Source organism: Enhydra lutris, unplaced genomic scaffold, assembly GCF_002288905.1.
Source record: "Enhydra lutris kenyoni isolate GAN:26980312 unplaced genomic scaffold, ASM228890v2 scaffoldscaffold12, whole genome shotgun sequence".
Taxonomy (NCBI): domain Eukaryota; kingdom Metazoa; phylum Chordata; class Mammalia; order Carnivora; family Mustelidae; genus Enhydra; species Enhydra lutris.
Window position 1 is genome coordinate 28,065,288 of NW_019154096.1, and position 17,242 is coordinate 28,082,529.

Sequence of the window (17,242 nt, forward strand, 5' to 3'; positions counted from 1 at the left end):
CTTTCTGTGGAGGTAGGTAGGTAGGTAGATATGCACATATGTACATGCAGAGAAAGATAGTCTTTTGGAATTTCCTTGTTTGTTTTTCTAGATAATACAGTCTTTTTTTCCCCTTTAATTGCCTATAGGTATGCCATATCCAGAATGTCAAATAAATGGAATCATACTGTATGTAGCCCTTTTATGTCTGGCTTCTTTTACATAGCATAATACTTTGGAGATGTTCTTGCATGTTCTTGAATGTATTGTTTATTTTTATTGCTTAACTTTGCGTGGATGTAACATAATTTGTTTATTCATTCACTACTTGATGAACATTTGGGTTGTTTCAAGTGTTTGGTGGTTATAAATAAGGCTGTTCTAAACAGTCATGTATCTTAGTTGTCTGGTAGTTGTAGGTTTACTTTTCTAAGAAATTGTTTTCCATAGAGGGTGTGTCATTTTTTATTCCCATCTGCAATTTATGGAAGTTACAGTTTCTCCACATCCTCATCAGCACTTAGTATTGCCAGTTTTTTTTAAAGCCATTCTAATAGATGTATTTCCTTATGGTTTTCAGTTGGATTTTCCCTGATGACTAATCATATTAAAATCTATGCTAAATTTGCCATCTGTATCTTTTCTTTGGAAATGTTTCTATTAATCTTTTGCCCAATTTTTACTGGATTTTTTTTCTCACTGTTGAGTTTGGAGGGTTTCTTAAAATATTGAGGGATAGTATATCCTTCTCAAAGTTAATACTTACAATAAATATTAAAAAGTCTATAACAGGGGCACCTGGGTGGCTCAGTGCCTTAAGGCTCTGCCTTTAGCTCAGGTCATGGTCTCAGGGTACTGGGATCGAGCCCCGCATCAGTCTCTCTGCTCAGCGGGGAGCCTGCTTCCTCCTCCCTCTCTGCCTGCCTCTGTCCCTACTTGTGATCTCTCTCTGTGTCAAATAAATAAATAAAATCTTAAAAAAAAAAAAAGAGAGTCTATAACAATATTCTTGAAACATTTGGTCAATCATATTTAAATCAAATTATGAACAGTGTTTTGGTACCCTTATTTGTTAGACTCACTATGACCTGTTTAGAGTAAACATAGGTTGTCAGACTTTTCAGGAATTAATGTTACGTAACATAAAAATAAATACCATAGCTTGATAATAAGTCACTGTTTTCGGGAATGTCAGAAAATAAAAAGTTTGTATTTCTAAATTTCTTATTAAATTTCTCACATTTATTTGTTTGCCATTTGTCCTGCTAATTTACAGTATTGCCGGGGTAATTTTTTAGGCTTTAAAAAAGAGATTATTTGAAAGAAATTTCTTAACCTTTTAAGAACTGAATGAAGATAGATTTTGAAACTTTCATTGAAATTGAACTAGAGAATTTTGATGCTTAGATTGCAAGAGTAGGGCTTTACTTTTTCATTTAGATTTTTGTGTGTGGATCATGGTCATTGGAATTAAGTGTCCTGGGATTGTTTTCCTGTAGTATAGTGAATATACATTGTTTCATTATCATCTTCTAACAAATGGTGTCATGCTTACCTTTCAGACTCCTGATTTTCTTTACTCTTGTGTACTGGGTATTCTTTATTCATGAGTGCTAGATTTTCGAAGCAGCGTATGCTTATTTCATTATATTAATTGTGTTAGACATTGCGTGTGTTTATACTGTTACTAATCTACCTCTTAAAGTGCATTGAAACATCAATTACAGTTTGTTCCTCACTCTGTAAAGTGGAAACTGTTTGGAAGTCTTAGGAAACAGTCAGGGCACTTTAATGACAAGCAGTGAAGTCTAGCTGCTCTCTTTTCAGTATAGCATCAATTAATTCTGTTCCATTAAAATTTTCAGTTACTGACCTTTCATAATTTTTGGCTCATGTTGTACTTAGTACAGTTACTGCTTTTGAAAATGTGAATCTTTTTTTTTCTTTTTAAAAATTTTTATTTTTTATTAACATAAAATGTATTATTTGCCCCAGGGGAACAGTCTGTGAATCATCAGTCTTACACATTTCACAAGTGCTCACCATAGCACATACTCCAATGTCCATAACCCAGCCACCCCATCCCTTCCTCCCCACCCAGGTGAATCTCTTTGTATTATACCTTCCTACATTTGTTTCTATTAATAGTTGTACCTTGATTTTAATGCTTAAAGGGGCTTTTATTCTTTTTAAAAATTTTTATTTATTAACATATAATGTATTATTTGTTTCAGGGGTACAGGTTTGTGATTCATCAGTCTTACACAGTTCACAGCACTCACCATACCAAATGCACTCCCTAGTATCCATCACCCAGCCACCCCATCCCTCCCACCCTCCTTCCCTCTAGCAACCCTCAATTTGTTTCCTGAGATTGAGAGCTTCTTATGGTTTGTCTCCCTCTCTGGTCTCATCTTATTTCATTTTTCCCTCCTTTCCGCTATGATCCTTTGTCTTGTTTCGCAGATTCCTCATATCAGTGAGATCATATGACAATTGTCTTTCTCTGATTGACTTATTTGTACCCTCTAGTTCCACCCATATGACTGCAAATGGCAAGATTTTGTGGGGGTTTTTTTGATGGCTTCATAATATTCCATTGTGTATATATACACACCACATCTTCTTTATCTATTCATCTGTTGATGGACATCTAGGCTCTTCCCATAGTGTGGCTATTGTGGACATTGCTTCTATAAACGTTAGGGTGTACATGCAAGGGGCTTTCATTCTAATGGATAGATTATGTTACTTTGCTTGTGTTTAAGTTAGCCATTTAGTTACTGCCCAACTTTCCACAACTGGAAACTGTGTGCTGCTGCTGGTAGCATGCTTATGATCATCAATATTTTTTTTATTTTTACCAGAAGCCAGTACTGTCTTTTAGTAGACTTTAAATTTCTGTATTTGATCATTTCATTTGATACCTTTTCTTTTGTATAGTACCATGCTGAGGTGATACTGTATCTCAAAGGATTTAATATTAATCTGAGCATCAGAAAACTGTGATTAGTCATAGCTTTGCCTACCTATCAAACATTAGTGTTTGAAAGCTTCTCTACTTCCTTGTATTTTACTTTTTTCTCAAAGAACAGAACAGACACAAAGATAGCTATCTTATTAATTGTCAGGAGTTATCAACTGTTTATAAGGTATTTAATAATATGTGATATGAGACTGAAAGCATTACTTATAATTTAAATTCTCCTTTTCATTGTCAGAGTAAGTATTCAGACTTCTTTAAGTGTATGTGGTATGTTGCTTTTTGCTTTTTCCATAAGGTTAGTCCAAAGGAAATTCTGAATTACATTCCAGTGACATTACTTTGTAATGTAAAGTTTTCTTTAGTAAAAATACTGTCATTATAAAATGAATATAAGCACATGATCACATTGTAGGAAATAAAAAGAAAAGAAAAGGCTTACATAAAAAATATCAGCAGCACCTGGGTGGCTCAGTGGGTTAAGCCTCTGCCTTCAGCTCAGATCATGATCCAGGGTCCTGGGATCGAGCCCCGCATCGGGCTCTCTGCTCAGCAGGGAGCCTGCTTCCCTCTCTCTCTGCCTGCCTCTCTGCCTACTTGTGATCTCTCTCTCTGTCAAATTAATAAATAATTAAAAAAAAAAAAAAAAAAAGAGTCTGCCTTGGCTCAGGTCATGATCCCAGGGTCCTGGAATTTAGCCCTGCACTGGGCTTCTCACTCAATGGGGAGCCTGCTTCTCCCACTCCCTCTCCCTGTCCTCTTTGCTCAGGCTCTCTCTCTCTTTCTCAAATTAATACAATCTTTTTAAAAATAAATTAAGAATGCCATTGGCATGTTAATGTATTTTCTTCTTGCCATTTTGTTAATTTCTAAAGAAAAATAATGAATGTGTTAAATGCATCTCTGATTGTTTTGAACATTTATCACTTCTCTTTTGTTTTTTGTTAATTTGTCCACTTGTCTGAGCCTAACATTTTAATTTCTCTTCTGTATGAGAATATTAAAATAACATTTAAAAATTGAACTAATTTATTAAATTAAACTAAAATACATAAAATAATATTTAAATTTTTCTTGTTTTAAAAGTAATATGCATTTATTATAGGATGCAAACAGAAAAACATAAAGAACAAAATTTTATATTTCCTAAGGGTTAATTCCTATTAATCCTTGGGTGTAAATATCCCAGATGTATATTGTAAAAGTTTTCCATACTAATTTTTTTACATCAAGTAATGGCCATGTAGTACTTGATCACAGGAAACTACCAAATGTATTTATACAATCCCTTACTATTGTTTTTTAAATTATTATTACGTTCAGTTAGCCACAGTATGGTACATCATTAGTTTTTGATGTAGTATTCAATGATTCATTAATTATGTGTAACACCCAGTGCATATCATAACATGTGCCCTCCTTAATACCCTTCACCCTGTTACTCCCTCCTCACTGAAACCCTCAGTTTATTTTCCGGGGTCCATAGTCTTATGGTTCGTCTCCCTCTCTAATTTCTCCCCCTTCAGATTTCCCTTCCTTTCCCTATGGTCCTCTGTGCTATTTTTTATGTTCCACATATGAGTTGAAACCGTATGATAATTGTCTTTCTCTGTTTGACTTACTTCACTTAACATAATCTCCAGTTCCATCCATGTCAGTACAAATGGTGGGTATACATCATTTCTGTTGGCTGAGTAGTATTCCATTGTGTATATATTCCACATCTTCTTTATCCATTCATCTGTTAAAAGGCATCTCGGCTCCTTCCATATTTTGGCTGTTGTGGACTTTGCTGCTATGAACATTGGGGTGCATGTGCCTCTTCTTTTTACTACCTCTGTATCTTTGGGGTAAATATCTAGTAGTGCAATTGCTGGGTGGTAGGATAGCTCTATTTTTAACGTCTTGAGGAATCCATACTGTTTTCCAGAGTGGCTGCACAAGCTTGCTTTCCCACCAACATTGTAGGAGGGTTCCCCTTTCTCCACATCCTTGCCAACATTTGTTGTTTCCTGTTTTGTTGATTTTTGCCATTCTAATTGGTTTAAGGTGGTATCTTATTGTGGTTTTGATTTGTATTTCCCTGATGGCTAATGATGTAGAGCATTTTTTCTTGTTTCTATTAGCCATTTGTATGTCTTCTTTGGAGAAGTGTCTGTTCATGTCTTCTGCCCGTTTTTTGACTGGGTTATTTGTTTTTTTTTTGAGTGTTGAGTTTGAGAAGTTCTTTATAGATCTTGGATATCAGCCTTTTATCTGTAATGTCATTTGCAAATATCTTCCCCCATTTTGTGGGTTGCTTCTTAGTTTTGTTGACTATTTCCTTTGCTGTGCAGAAGGCTTTTATCTTGATGAAGTCCCAAAAGTTCATTCTTGCTCTTGTTTCCCTTGCCTTTGGAGACTGGTCTTGAAAGAAGTTACTGTGGCCGATGTCGAAGAGGTTACTGCCTATGTTCTCCTTTAGGATTTTGATGGGATTCCTGTCTTACATTAAGGTTTTTCATCCATTTTGAGTTTATCTTTATGTATGATGTAAGGGAATAGTCCAGTTTCATTCTTCTATATGTAGCTGTCTAATTTCCCAGCACTACTTATTGAAGAGACTGTGTTTTTTATATTGAATATTTTTTCTGATTTCTCAAGCATTAGTTGACCATAGAGTTGGGATTCCATTTCTGAAGTCTCTGTTCTGTTCCATGGGTCTATGTGTCTGTTTTTATGCCAATACCATGCTGTTTTGGTGATCACAGCTTTGTAATGTAACTTGAAGTTAGGTAACGTGATACCCACAGCTTTGTTTTTCATTTTCATCATTCCCTTGGCGGTTTGGGGTTTTTTCTGGTTCCATACAAATTTTAGGATTGAAAAATGGCATTGAAAGTGTAAATTGCTTGGGGCAAGATAGACATTTTAACAATGTTTATTTTTCCAGTCCATGAGCATGGAATTTTAGTGTCTTTCTCAATTTCTTTCATAAGTGTTCTGTAGTTTCTAGAGTATAGATCCTTTATCTTTTTGGTTAGTTTTATTCCTAGGTGTCTTACAGTTTTTGTTGCTATTGTGGATGGAATTGATTCCTTAATTTCTCTTTCTACAGTTACATTATTAGTGTATAGAAAAGCAGCTGATTTCTATGCATTGATTTTGTATCCTGCCCCATTGCTGAATTGTATGAGTTCCAGTAATTTGTGGGTGGAGTCTTTCAGGTTTTCCACATAAACTATCATGTCATCTGTGAAGAATGAGAGTCTGACTTCTTCTTTGCCATTTTGAATGCCTTTTATTTCTTTTGTTGTCTGATTGCAACATTTAAAAATTGAACTAATTGAACATTTAAAAATTGAACTAATAAATTAAAACTAAAATATGTAAAATAATATTTAAAATGTTTTTAAAAAATATATAAGTAAATATAACCATTTTCCATATTGCTAAACATCTTTATATTTAAAATTTTTTATTTGTTCAGTTTTGCTTTCATATAGAAAATATATCAAGTTTAAATATTTTTATATTATCAAGTTTGTTTTTATTCTTTTTTCTTTCCATTATCTGGAATCTGTCATCTAGAAGTTTGATAAGTACTGAATACGGTTTTTCCTCTAGGAAGTTTTTAAACATTATGAAAGCTGTTTATTTTTATTAATTTGGGTTTCACAAATAGAGTGCTAGTAGGAAAATGGATCAGCTACTGTTCTTTCATTCCTGTCAGTCATTTGATTGAAGTATTTGATATGCCCATTCCATTCAGACAAAGAAATTTAACCAAAAGGAGAAAGTAAGAATGAATTTATCGGGTACTAAAATTGCCACACTTTATTCCCTGCAGAAAAGAAATTACATAATGGAGGGGCACCTGGGTGGCCCACTCAGTTAAGACAGACTCTTAAGTCTGACTCTTAGAGCGCCTGGGTGGCTCAGTGGGTTAAGCGTATGCCTTGAGCTCAGATCATGGTCTCAGGGTCCTGGGATCGAGCCTGGCATTGGGCTCTCTGCTCAGAAGGGAACCTGCTCCCCCCCCCCACCCTGCCTCTCTGCCTACTTGCGATCTCTCTTTATGTCAAATAAATAAATAAAGTCTTAAAAAAAAAAGAGTCTGACTCTTGGTTTCAGCTCAAGGCATGATATCAGGTGGTGAGACTGAACTCTATGTTGGGCTCTGCACTGGACATGGATCCTGCTTAAAATTCTCTCTCTCCCTCTCCCTCTCTTTAAAAAAAAAAATACACACACACACACACACACACACACACACACACACCACATAATGGAAATATGTTGAAGTTTCTGTGACATGTAAAGCTATTAAACAATTTCATCCCTAAACAACTTTTAAGATTTTTACACAGTTGATTAGATTATTTACCTATCAAGTTATACTCTGAGTTTTGAGGCTCATTAATGTTTCAGCCTGAATTTTTTATTTTATTCATTAGAGATACCCAGTCCTTCACCTTTCCCCAGCATTTTCCATTGGCCGCCTTGACAATTTTGACCCAGACAAGGTAGACCATTCACAGACAAACAGAAAATTTTGTATCGGCTAGAAAAGTATATGGAGAAAACCAAGATGTAACTTACGTATCCTTTCCCTGCAAGAGATGAAAGGCAACAAATCTTGCCTCATTGGAATCATTTCCCTAAATAGAAATGTTTCTTGGTTTATCACTATGTAGGAATTCTCTTTGCTCAGTACAATTTTCTTCTCTCTTGTATTTCCTTTCTCAGCATCATCCACCTGGTCATCCAATCTAGAAATCTCAGAATTGCCATCGCTCTACCACATCTTCCACTTCCAACTGTTTATCACATGTTATGTCTTCAACCTCAGAAATGCTTCGTCAGTTTAATTTCTCTCTAGTGCCTTAGCTCAACAGCTCATCTTTGGTATGAACTATTTGAAAGGTGACAGTCTGCCTCTCTTATTCTACATTGTCCTCCAAACAGTGCTGTCACCATTTTTACAAACAAGTCTGCCTTTCACACTATTAGCAGTCAGATTTTAGTAATTTCTGCTTGCCTAGTGAATAATGTCTAATTTTATTAGCCTGGCAGAGACAGTTGCGTTTTCGTTGCCAGTTTTTACTACTTTGATTTTGGCCTATGTTTTATTCTGTGTTTAAATTGTTCCTCAGCATATGTCATGTTTTTGTTTTACCCTCAGTTCTGAATATTTTTTCTCCCTTATCTGTCAAATTCAGTTCAAATGTTAAATTTTCCCTGCTTCTTTCATTCAGAATCACTCACTTCTCTGCTGTGTTTTTTATTCAGCTTTGTTCTATACGTAGTTTTTAGATAATTGTATGGAAAATTGTTATGTTCTTCCATTATAAAATGAAGTAGATTAAAAAAATAATTTTGTTGCAAAGCAGTTTATATGCTTATTACACACTCAAAATAAATGTCTATAATATCCATACTGGTTCCTACTTTGGAGCTAACCACTGTTAACACCTTGGTTGTACTTTTCCAGATTAGTGTGTGTGTGTGGGGGGGGGATTTTGTTTGTAATATACACAGGTTTATTTTGATCATTGGATTATATTGTGTGTTTTGATAACTTAATATTTCTAAATTGAAATATATGGAAATATCAGTAGATACAGGTCTAACATATAAAAAATTAACTCTTTAGTAGAAGCAGTTCATACATACAGTAAAAATAAAGTGAAAAATTAAACACTTCTCTCTAAGACTTCTAGCTTTGGGAAATGGATTTACCTGCCTTTCATCAGGATTCGTTAGAATTTATTAGGTCAAAATTTGGAATAAGACTAAGTTTGCCCCCTTATAACTATTACTACCCACTATTATTTATATGTGTTATGCTGGAGGTCCTGAATCTGAACTAAGGCAAGAAAAAGAGAGGGGGAGGGAAGAAAGGAGAGAAAAAAAATAGTTATTGTTCACAAATTATTATGTATATATGGCAAAAACATAAATTATTGGAATTAAATAGAGATATTAGCCACTGGATAGATAAAAATTATTATATAAAGAATTATATTTCTGGGGCTGCTGGTTGGCTTAGTTCATTAAGTGTCCGACTCTTGGTTTTGGCACATGTCTGATCTCAGGGTCGTGAGATCAAGCCCTACGTCAGGCTCCATGCTCAGTGCAGAGTCTGTTTGGGTTTCTCTCCCTCTCTGCCCCCCTCCCCCACTCTTGCTCTCTCTCTTTAAAATGAATAAATAAGTCTTTAGAAAAAAATAATTCTATTTCTAAATACCATCAACAAATAAAAATTAAGTTTAAACAAATATCACAGTAGTACTAAAACAAAGGAAGTATGAAATAGTGACTCTAATAAAAGATATGCAAGATTTTTGGCAAAAATTGTGAAACTAATTGAGAAATATAAGAGACCTAGATAAATGTATTGTGATGTACAGTGTGATTAGACAAGGATTAGACAGTTTAATATTGGAAAGGTTATCACTTTCCCATATCTATCTATCTATCTATCTATCTATCTATCTATCTATCTATTTTTAATGCACTCCTAGTCAAAATCTCTGCAAACTGTTTTTTGGAAATTGATATATTTATATGGAGGTACAAAGGACCAAGAATATTCAGGGGCACCTGGGTGGCTCAGTGAGTTAACGCCTCTGCCTTTGGCTCAGGTCATGATCCCAGGGTCCTCGAATGGAGCCCTGCATCGGGCTCCCTGCTCAGCAGGGAGCCTGCTTCCTCCTCCTCTCTCTCTATCTCTCTGCCTGCCTCTCTGCCTACTTGTGATCTCTGTCAAATAAATAAATAAAATCTTTTTTTTTAAAAAAAAAAAGAATTTTCAAAGCACTCATGAAGAAGAACAAAGTGAAGGTATTTGTTTTTCATTAAGACTTATAAGACAATAGTAATTAAGACAAAATGCAGTTTGTGCAGGGTAGACATACATATCAATGAGTCAGAATTAAGAGCCCAGAGATGGTCAAGCATACATATATCGTTATCTGTTTGTCTATGTATGTATGTATAGTGATAATGGTTCTGGAGGTTACACAACTGTTCACTTTATAACTTTTAAAAATTGCATATTTATTTTAGATAGCCTTAAGAAATTTATAAAAAACAAAACTAAAGAAAGCCCAACAAAGTAACTTCCCTCCTTCTCCACTCCATGGAGCTACAAATATTAACCGTTAATGTTTTTAGCTTATCATTATAAATTTACTTAATGTGGTTATGTCCCATTCTTTAACAAATTTACGTCTATTGATTCTCTGCTGGAGGATGAAGAATATAGTGCACTTAGACTTTTTTCTTTTTCCTTCCTCATTGCCTTCTTTATGCTTTTTACGTATTTTGATTTTTCTAATGATTGATTTAATGATTTTAAACAAATACTTAAAACCTCTTTTGAAAAGTTGATTATTAATATTTGAGATATTTAGGGACTCTTTAACTGAAGGAAAGAAAATTAGTAAACTTTTTCATTTCTCTGCTTTTTTTTTTTTTTTTTTTAGGTTTTATTTATTTATTTGACAGAGAGAGAGATCACAAGTAGATGGAGAGGCAGGCAGAGAGAGAGAGAGAGAGAGAGAGGGAAGCAGGCTCCCCGCTGAGCAGCGAGCCTGATGCGGGACTCGATCCCAGGACCCTGAGATCATGACCTGAGCCGAAGGCAGCGGCTTAACCCACTGAGCCACCCAGGCGCCCCTCATTTCTCTGCTTTCTCATCTTCAAAATGTCAGTGTTATATATAATATTTTTACATTTCATAAATGTTATTAAATGTTACAAATGTTTGCAACTGTAATTAAATGTTACATGTTGTATCTCAGCATAGATTCTAAAATTGAAAACCAACCAAAACCTCATTACCAAATAATGAGGTAACTATTATTCTCTGTAGAACCAAGGAGCTTGATTGGAAGGATTCATAGGATAGAATCTATATTCCTTTGTTATTAAAATTTTTGCTACTTAAGGGAGAATTTTACATGTAACAAGATGTAATGGGCTCTCTTCAGATTTCTTTTTGGATTCCTCTACTTTTCCAAAGTCATACACTCATTCTCACTTTTTCATTCCTTTTTTTTTTCTTCCCCATAATCTATGCTGTCTTCTTTCTTATGCTTCTTTCTAATTGTTACACCTCCAATTTAGTAATTTTTCTTTTATAAAAGCAAGGCAAAACAACACTTACATGTGAAGTTTATTTTTCCCTTATAAGTTAATACCATGAGTGGATATTGAATTCTATTTGGAAAATCTTTTTTTCTTCTAATGTAGAATATACTTTTTTTTTTTTTTTTTTTTTGCATCTTGTCTTCTTTAAGAAGTTTGGTGTATTCTGATTCTTATTCCTTTTCAGATTATCTGTCATTTTTCACTCTAGAAGTTCTTAAGGTTTTCTTTTAATATGAAGAGTTCTGAAATTGAACAAGGTATTGTCCAAGTATAGATCCTAGTCCCCTTCCTAATAGAATTGTATCATATTTGGACAAATCCGAAGATTATGTGTTTGTTCTCTTTTGAAAACTTTTTTTCTAGTATTTCTTATCGCTAGTCTCCCCATCATTCTTCTTCTTCTTCTTCTTTTTTTTTTTTTTTAAAGATTTTATTTATTTATTTGACAGACAGAGATCACAAGTAGGCAGAGAGGCAGGCAGAGAGAGAGGAGGAAACAGGCTTTCCGTGGAGCAGAGAGCCCGATGCAGGGCTCGATCCCAGGACCCTGGGATCATGACCTGAGCCGAAGGCAGAGGCTTTGACCCACTGAGCCACCCAGGTGCCCTCCCATCATTCTTCTTAAATGGACCTTGGGCCACCTGATCCGTTCTCTGTGCCTCTTAATTTTTCTTTCATACTTTTCATCTCTTATATTTCCTGCGGATTTGGGGTTTTTTTCCTGAGTGTTTTCAGCTCTTTTACTTTCATCTTATTTTTAATCCACATCCATTTTTATTGTTCAGGTCATCCTTTCAACTATTGATTATTTGTAAAAATTTCCTCAGTGGTTAAGCTAATTTATAGAAACTTATTTTCTGGTAACTTCTTTTTCATATAGTTGGGCAGACAGGTTTTCTATATTGTCTCTGAGAAAAAATTAGGCAGGTAGTGGACTATAGTGCAGCAGTTCTTCAGAAAGTTAAACAGTTAGCGTTAACAGTTTGAAGTTAAACTGACCCAACAATTCCACTCCTAGGTAGATGCTCAGGAGAAATGAAAATAGTATGTCCACACAAAACTTTGTGAGTGTTCCTCACAGTATTATTCATAATAGCCAAAAGATGAAAAAACCTATGTGTCCAGAGATGGGTGAATGTAAAAAATGTGCTATATCCATATAACACAGCGTTATTCAGCCATAAAAAGAAATAAAGTGCTGATAGATAACTCTAGCATGTATGAACACAGATGACGTTATTCTAAGTGAAAGAATCTAGAATCATACACATATTATTTGATTCCATTTATATGAAATGTCCAGAATAGACAAAAACACAGAGATAGTAAGTTACTTAAGGATGGAGATACTTGGTTTTGATAACTAAAAGTATGGGGGTTTCTTTATAAGTTAATGAATATATTCTAAGATTGATAGTGGTGATGGTTGCACAATTATGAATATATTTAAAATGATTGGATTGTAGACTTTAAATGAGTGAATTGTATGGTATGTGAATTGTATCTCAATAAAGTTGTTACAAAAAAATTTTTAAAGAAAAAAAATAATTGTCATGTAGGCTAAAAAGTTACATAATTATCAGGATATGAAAGACTTTACAACAACAGATTGGAACATATAAAAACATTTTACTCTTGTGGATAAGGTAGAAGCGGTTGGACCATATTCCAAGTAGTATTTAAAGGAATTACTCTCATTTTTATGTCTCCTATCACTGCTTTGTCAATGCTATTATATTTTCTTTCTGTTAAGCTAGATTTATTATTTCTCAAATTTATGGTCTGTGTATGGCCTCCACTTACTTAATGGTGCTGTTATATATTTGTTCATGTATATATATATGTATAAATATATATAAAACATGTTTTTTGACATCCAGTAAGACTTGGAAGAGGAAGCAAACATATGCTTCATCAACCATCTTGACATGTGAGGTCCTGATATTTTTGTACCTCTTGAACTGATTCCAAAAGTAATGTTAATAAACACATTTTTTTTCTACAAAAAACTCTCTTCATTGGCTGGAATGAGGAGAATTATACACTGATTTTTGTGTGTTTGTAATTAACAAGTAATTTTGATACTAGGGTTCTGCTTTTGATTCACTATTGTGCCATATGTGACCTCTGTTTGGCAATCCACTCAAACTTTATACCTAACTTTTCCCATTTCTGTTTTTCTTTTCTTTTCTTTCTTTTTTTTTTTTTTTAAGGTTTTATTTATTTATTTGTCAGAGAGAGAGGGAGAGAGAGCAAGCACAGGCAGACAGAATGGCAGGCAGAGGCAGAGGGAGAAGCAGGCTCCCCGATGAGCAAGGAGCCCGATGTGGGACTTGATCCCAGGACGCTGGGATCATGACCTGAGCCGAAGGCAGCTGCTTAACCAACTGAGCCACCCAGGCATCCCTCTTTTTTTTTTTAAAGTAATCTCTACACCCAACGTGGGACTTGAACCCATGACCCCGAGATTAAGAGTCACAAGCTCAACTGACTGAGCCAGCCAGGAGCCCCCAACTTTTCCCACTTCTTAAAGGAAGGCATTTTTTTAAGGTCCATTTCATCTCTAAAATTGATCATGTTTACTCCGTTATTTTTAGTAAAAACTTCTCTTCTGTTTTACTTTATTGTTATTGAACACTCCCTGCGCCATCCAATAGTACTTTTGTGTAAGAGTGGGATTTTCTTTATTTGCGTATCTGGTATAATAACCACTATTTACAAGTGGCTGTTGAGCACTTGAAACGTGGCTGGTGTGACTGATGAACTGAATTTTAAGTTTTATTATACTTTATTAGCTTTAATTTGAATGTCTATAGCTAGAGGAGGGCAGTAGCTACCTTATTAGACCAATATGGTTCTAGATTATTCTGGTTTAAAAAACATTAATTCTGTTAGATGATCTGGAGAAAAAGGATTACATGACCAAATAAGCTTAGGAAGTGTGTGTACTATATCCATCTTGAACGTTAATGTGCATATCAGGATATTAAAGGCCTTGATATATTTGAAAGAAAGAAGACTATTTAACTATCGCTCAGTTTTCCTAAAACTTATGGGTACTCAGAACCCTTTGAGGTTTTAGGGTTAGGTTCCAGAGCTAACATTTATAGAATACATATTGCATGCCTAAAGTTATTGTTTTAAACATTTTATTCAAATCATAATTTTTTTAATGCTTACCACAAGTTTATGAGGTGGGTACTATTTAGCTCCTGTTTACTTTGCTCTTTGAAAAGTGAAACACAGAGGATTCATAGATGTGGCCAAGAACACACAGGAAGTAGTACAACCTGCATTCTGATGTGTAGTCAGATTGCTGTTGAGCAGTATGTTGTATGCCTTACAAGAAAGACATTTCATTTTATATTTTCCATTAAACTTTCCTAAGTTCTTAGTAATATACTGTAGTTGGTTTATTATGATTTTAGTAACTATAACAAATTTAGGCCCATCTCATTCCCCCCAAAATATTATAGCTATTTCATTAGTAGTTGTTTGAAGGGAGAAATTGATGATAGATTAAAGAAGGCTATAACTTAAGGAAAGAGATTCTTGAGAAAGTGAGAAAGGATGGTATTGCTGTAACTTGCATAAACTAGGGAGCTTGTAACAAAATCCATTCTGTCACAGTTCTGGAGGGTAGGCATCTGAATTAAGGGGGTTGGCATGGCTGTGTTCCTTCTGAGGAATCTAGGGGAGAATCCTTCTTGCCTCTTCTAGGTTTTGGCATTCCTTGGCTTTTGGCTTACGGCTTATCACGTACTCTTTGACTCCGTCTTCACATGATCTTCTCCTATGTGTCTCCTCTTCTATTATAAGAAGACTTGTTACTGGATTTAGAGCCTGCCTGGGTAATACAGGAGACATGCTCTTATCAAGAACCTTATCTTGTATCTGCAAAGACTCTTTTTTCCAAATAAGGTTACATTCAGTGGTTCTGGGGGACATGTCTTTTTGGACATCACCCATTTGTAATTCAACTCATTACAAATATGATCCAAAACCTTTGGAGGAATTGGTTTTTGAAAGTGGAGGGATAGCAATTGATCACTGTATGATTACTTTATCCAGTCACTCTCCCTTTCTCCTCTAATCTCTAGTATCTCTCTTTAAGTGATACCTAGTTCAGACAAAGGAGAAGAGAACTTCCCTTGATCTACTGCAACTACCCACCTCTGCATCTGTGCCTATATACTTTGCCTTCTCTACTGTTATTATTACGTTAGTATTGTCAGTGGTACACAAATCCTGCTGTCAGAGTTCTGGGCAGGTTTGCTAATTGTGTTTATAGGCATCTCAGGGTTTTATAGATAGAATTCCAAGGCAGTTGGAGGTATGGAGTGGGTATAACTCCATTTTTCTTATTCCTAATATAGCTATCTCTATATTTGTCTTTTTTTATTTTGAGGTTCTGCAAAATGTTTCATTTCAGTAGAAGGATCTACTTCTATATTTAAAGTTTTTAAAGGTTTAAAAATACTTTTCAAGACTGAAAGTTTCCTTGAATATTCTACTCATATCCCAATCTCTCTCTTTTTCAACCAATCTCCTGTAGCACTTGCTACCTACATTGCATATATTGTTATTCAATAATTTGATGTTTTCTAATTTTCTCATATGTATTCATCTTTTTGTCCCTCCAAAGTTTGTTAGCCTTTTGAAATTAAATTACATATTTATGCCCCTTGGATTTCTCCCGCAGACTCTAACATGTTAGAGACATGTAGGGAGTATTGATTTGAGATCCAGATTAATAAGTGCCCTCTAATTAGAGATTTATTCAAATCATTGTCCATAGTCCTTTGGCTGGATATTGTAGTAGGAGGGATGTACATGGATCGTGTTAAATGGAAAGCTTCATGTGTAGTGAACGTACATATTATTCTGGAAAGAAGTTCTATAGCTTTTGTCAGATGCCAAAATAATGAAGTATCAAAGCTTTAAATCATTTCTCTCTGTGCTTTTGTTTGGCAGATACAGAAATCACATTACCAAGCAACTTGCTTAGAATCAAACAACCCAATGTAGTTTACCAGTTCTTTAAATTATAAGCTGATTGTCTTTATGATATCTAGAACTTTAAAGTTATTACAATATATATTTGTAAGGAATTTAGAGAACACTTAACATGGGAAAATATGCATTACTTATAATTGTGAATTTTTATTTTTACCTTTTTTAGTTTAATGGTTAATTATGGACAGCTTATATATTTTAAATTTTTATTATTATAGATTTGTGCAAGAAATTTCATAAGTATTGAAATTCAAAGTTTTTCATCCATATTTCAATTCTTACAACATAATTATGTAATTCAAAGTATTTTAGTAATTGTGATTTAATGTACTTCTAATCAGAAAAGTTCATTGTGACAACTGACAGATGCTATCTTTTCTCTACTGTGATTTCTTTGTAGGTTTGATGAACTTATAAAAAAATTCAAGGTCGAATATCATGCTGGTGGCTCTACCCAGAATTCAATGAAAGTGGCACAGGTTGGTTAATTATTTTAAAAGTTATAAAGAAATGAATTCAAAATGACTCTAGACTGTATTTTATTGCTATAGAATTGTTTTGTCGGTTTTTAATTGGGTTTTTAGCAATCACTGCCCATCTAATTAACAAAAATTACAAGCCAGGAGGAGAGTCATCTCCAGGAACCAAATTGACTGTACCGGGATCTTGGATTTGCAAGCCTTCAAAACAGTGAGAAATAGATTTCTATTGTTTATGCCATCCAGTCTATGGTAACTCATGGTAGCCTGAGCAGACTAAGATAGATTACATACCCAGAAGAATTGGAAGAAGGGTCTTGAAGAGATATTTGTATACCCGTCTTCATAGCAGCATTATTCACAATAGCTTAAAAGAAAACACAGAGCTATAAAAGGAAGGAAATTGTGACACATAGTACAACATAGATGAATCTTGAGGGCATTATGCTTAGTGAAATAACCTAGTCACAAAAGGCTGAGTACTGATGATTCTCCTTATATAAGATACCTCAGGTTGTCAGATTCATAGAGATGGAAAGTGGAATGGTGATTGCCAAGGGTTAGCAAGAAGGGAGAGTTACTGCTTAATGATTAGAGTTTCAGTTTTACAAGATGAAAAGCTGTTCTAGAGATGGATAGTGGTGATGAT

General features: G+C 34.6%; 1 protein-coding gene across 2 annotated transcripts in view; it reads left to right on the forward strand.

Annotated features, from left to right (window-relative positions):
• Nucleotides 1–17,242, forward strand: part of LOC111144874 (adenosine kinase) — a 531,020-nt gene that overhangs the window by 163,165 nt on the left and 350,613 nt on the right. For both annotated transcript variants that reach the window (XM_022499443.1, XM_022499444.1), the window contains one exon: nucleotides 16,515–16,593. In XM_022499443.1, coding sequence (XP_022355151.1) covers nucleotides 16,515–16,593 — 79 coding nt within the window. The remainder of the gene's footprint in view (nucleotides 1–16,514; nucleotides 16,594–17,242) is intronic.